Below are 2,352 nucleotides of genomic sequence, written 5' to 3' on the forward strand. Positions count from 1 at the left end.
GAGGCTGAGGCAGGAGAATGGCGTGAACCCGGGAGATGGAGCTTGCAGTGAGCTGAGATCTGGCCACTGCACTCCAGGCTGGGGGCAGAGCGAGACTCTGTCTCAAAAAAAAAAAAAACCTAAAAAAGTCTAATAAAAAAATCAGCCAATCTCAACAGCTGTGCAAATGTTGATAAATATGACTGTTTCATTGCCTTATGCTGTTGTGAAAAATTATTCCTAAACCTGGTACGAAAGCATATTGTGCCATAAGTATATGTTCATATTTTTAAACTCCTAATGAAATACCGTAGTAACTTTTTAAACATTTTAAGTGGAAAGGATTGTGAAAGAAAAACAAATATGAGTATAGGTAAGTGAACCTCAGGGATGATAGCGGGAAAAGGAAAGTCACCAGCATTTATTCGGTGCCCACTACGTTTTACATTTTGTAAACCTGATTTTTTTTTAAAAAGTGTTTTTTATATGCTCATTGCAAAAAAGGACAAAATAGATACAGTAAAAGAAGAAAATGAAAAAAGTCATCATCAGTTAACATTTTGGTGCATATGTTTCATGACTGTGCATTCACTCACTAGCTTATCCTCTTGGAGAGGATAGGAACCCACCATGTATAGGGAAGTTTTGTTTGTTTTTAATGGGAGAGATTCAAGCATGTTGTAAAGCCAGTTGAGGCTGGGCGATCACCCGAGGTCAGGAGTTCAAGACCAGCCTGGCCAACACGGCAAAACCCCGTCATCACTAAAAATACAAAAATTAGCCCGGTGCAGTGGTGCGCGTCTAGTAATCCCAGCTACTCAGGAGGCTGAGGCAGAAGAATTGCTTGAACCCGGGAGGCGGAGGTTGCGGTGAGCGGAGATCGCGCCACTGCACTCCAGCCTGAGAGAGCGAGACTCTGCCTTAAAAATAATAGTAATAATAAAATAAAAATAAAAAAATAAAGCCAGTTGAAGGTCTTAGGTTAGAAAAAGGAGAATGGGATGATCCACAGAGTGGGGTTTCTGAGAAAGTATAAAGGTTATAGATTTTAAGCACAGAGGAGGAATTATCTTTAAATCAGAAGAAAAAGCATGATGAAAGGTTGGAAAGAACACACACAAGTGAAAATATGTATCTTACGGTATCTACATGTATTATATATTGTTGTATCTACCTGCAGATATGTATGTCTTATTTTATCTACATGTAGGTATACATGTATACTTTTAATGTACACATATGCATCTGCGTCTACATTATACATATCGTAGTGTATCTACATGTATGTATCTTACTGTGTCTACACTAAGGTGTTTCTTACTGTGCGAGCTACTTTGGAACTTGCTTTTTCACTTATTCTATTGCAACCATTTCCCCCATGCTGGGATTATTCCTCCATACCATTTTTACGGTGTCCTAATACATGCCAGTAGCTGTCTTCGAAGCTATCTAGTAGCGCTGGATATTTTGGCTGTTTACAATTTTTCACCATCATCAATACCACAGCTTAGTATCTCGATGGTGAAACATTTGCAGATACCCAGAATTATTTCCTGAGCAGAAAATCCGTGCAGGCGGAATTGCTGAGTCAAAGGTCGGTGGATAAAAATCGCTTTTAAGCCTCACAACCCGCCTCAGGTATGCATTCTTTACCTGAGGAGGAAAAGAGAAGCAGAGAGGTTAAATAACTGACCCAAGGTCAAAAATAATTATAAGTGGCTGAATTCAGAAGCAGCGCGGGCTCATGAGGCTGAGGTTGGGGTAGAATTTGCGTTTTAGGCAATTTTTTTTTTTTTTTTGGTGTGTGTCAGTGGGGGAGGGGCCGGGCGGCGGGTAGGAAACTTGTGTCGCAGCAAAGAAGGAGGAGGGGAGGGACTCCCCTCCTTCTCGGTCAGACCGGAGTCGGCCGCACCGAAAAAGGTTGGGCTCGGGGCTCCGCAGGCCCCCCAGCCACTCCGCGGGGCGCCTCGGAGGCTGTGACCTCCAGGGAGGTCCGGCAGGGTGCAGCGTGCCACCCCGGGGCGGTTGCCAAGGACCTGCCCCGTCTGCGGGTCCAGTTGCTAGGGCCTCCATCTTGGGGGCCAGTGGCCGCGGCGCCCCCGGAAGGGGTTGCCGAGTGGGGCATTCACTTCCGGTCTGGGGCCTGCGGCGGCGGCGGTGTCGGCGGCGGCGGCAGCGGGTCGGTGTAGAAAATGGCGCTGGTGCAGCGGCTCGGGCCTCTCCCCGCGGCGTTGCGGAGGGCTTGAGGCTCGCGAGCCTCCTTCGCCGCGCCCCACTTGCTCGTGCACTTTACACAGATGAGGTGAGCGGAACGAGGGCCTCCCTCCGGGCGGGAGGAGCCGCGGGTGCTGCCGCAGGGCCCGCAGCCGCGGA

At 47.5% G+C, this 2,352-nt stretch overlaps 1 protein-coding gene across 1 annotated transcript in view; it reads left to right on the top strand.

Annotated features, from left to right (window-relative positions):
* Positions 1–2,162: 2,162 nt before the first annotated feature.
* TNRC6A (trinucleotide repeat containing 6A) overlaps positions 2,163–2,352 on the top strand; it is a 101,850-nt gene continuing 101,660 nt past the window's right edge. Inside the window, exon 1 of the mRNA XM_011958265.1 lies at positions 2,163–2,281. Coding sequence (XP_011813655.1) covers positions 2,277–2,281 — 5 coding nt within the window. The 5' untranslated portion in view covers positions 2,163–2,276. The remainder of the gene's footprint in view (positions 2,282–2,352) is intronic.

The sequence above is a fragment of the Colobus angolensis genome, unplaced genomic scaffold (assembly GCF_000951035.1).
Source record: "Colobus angolensis palliatus isolate OR3802 unplaced genomic scaffold, Cang.pa_1.0 Scaffold464, whole genome shotgun sequence".
Taxonomy (NCBI): domain Eukaryota; kingdom Metazoa; phylum Chordata; class Mammalia; order Primates; family Cercopithecidae; genus Colobus; species Colobus angolensis.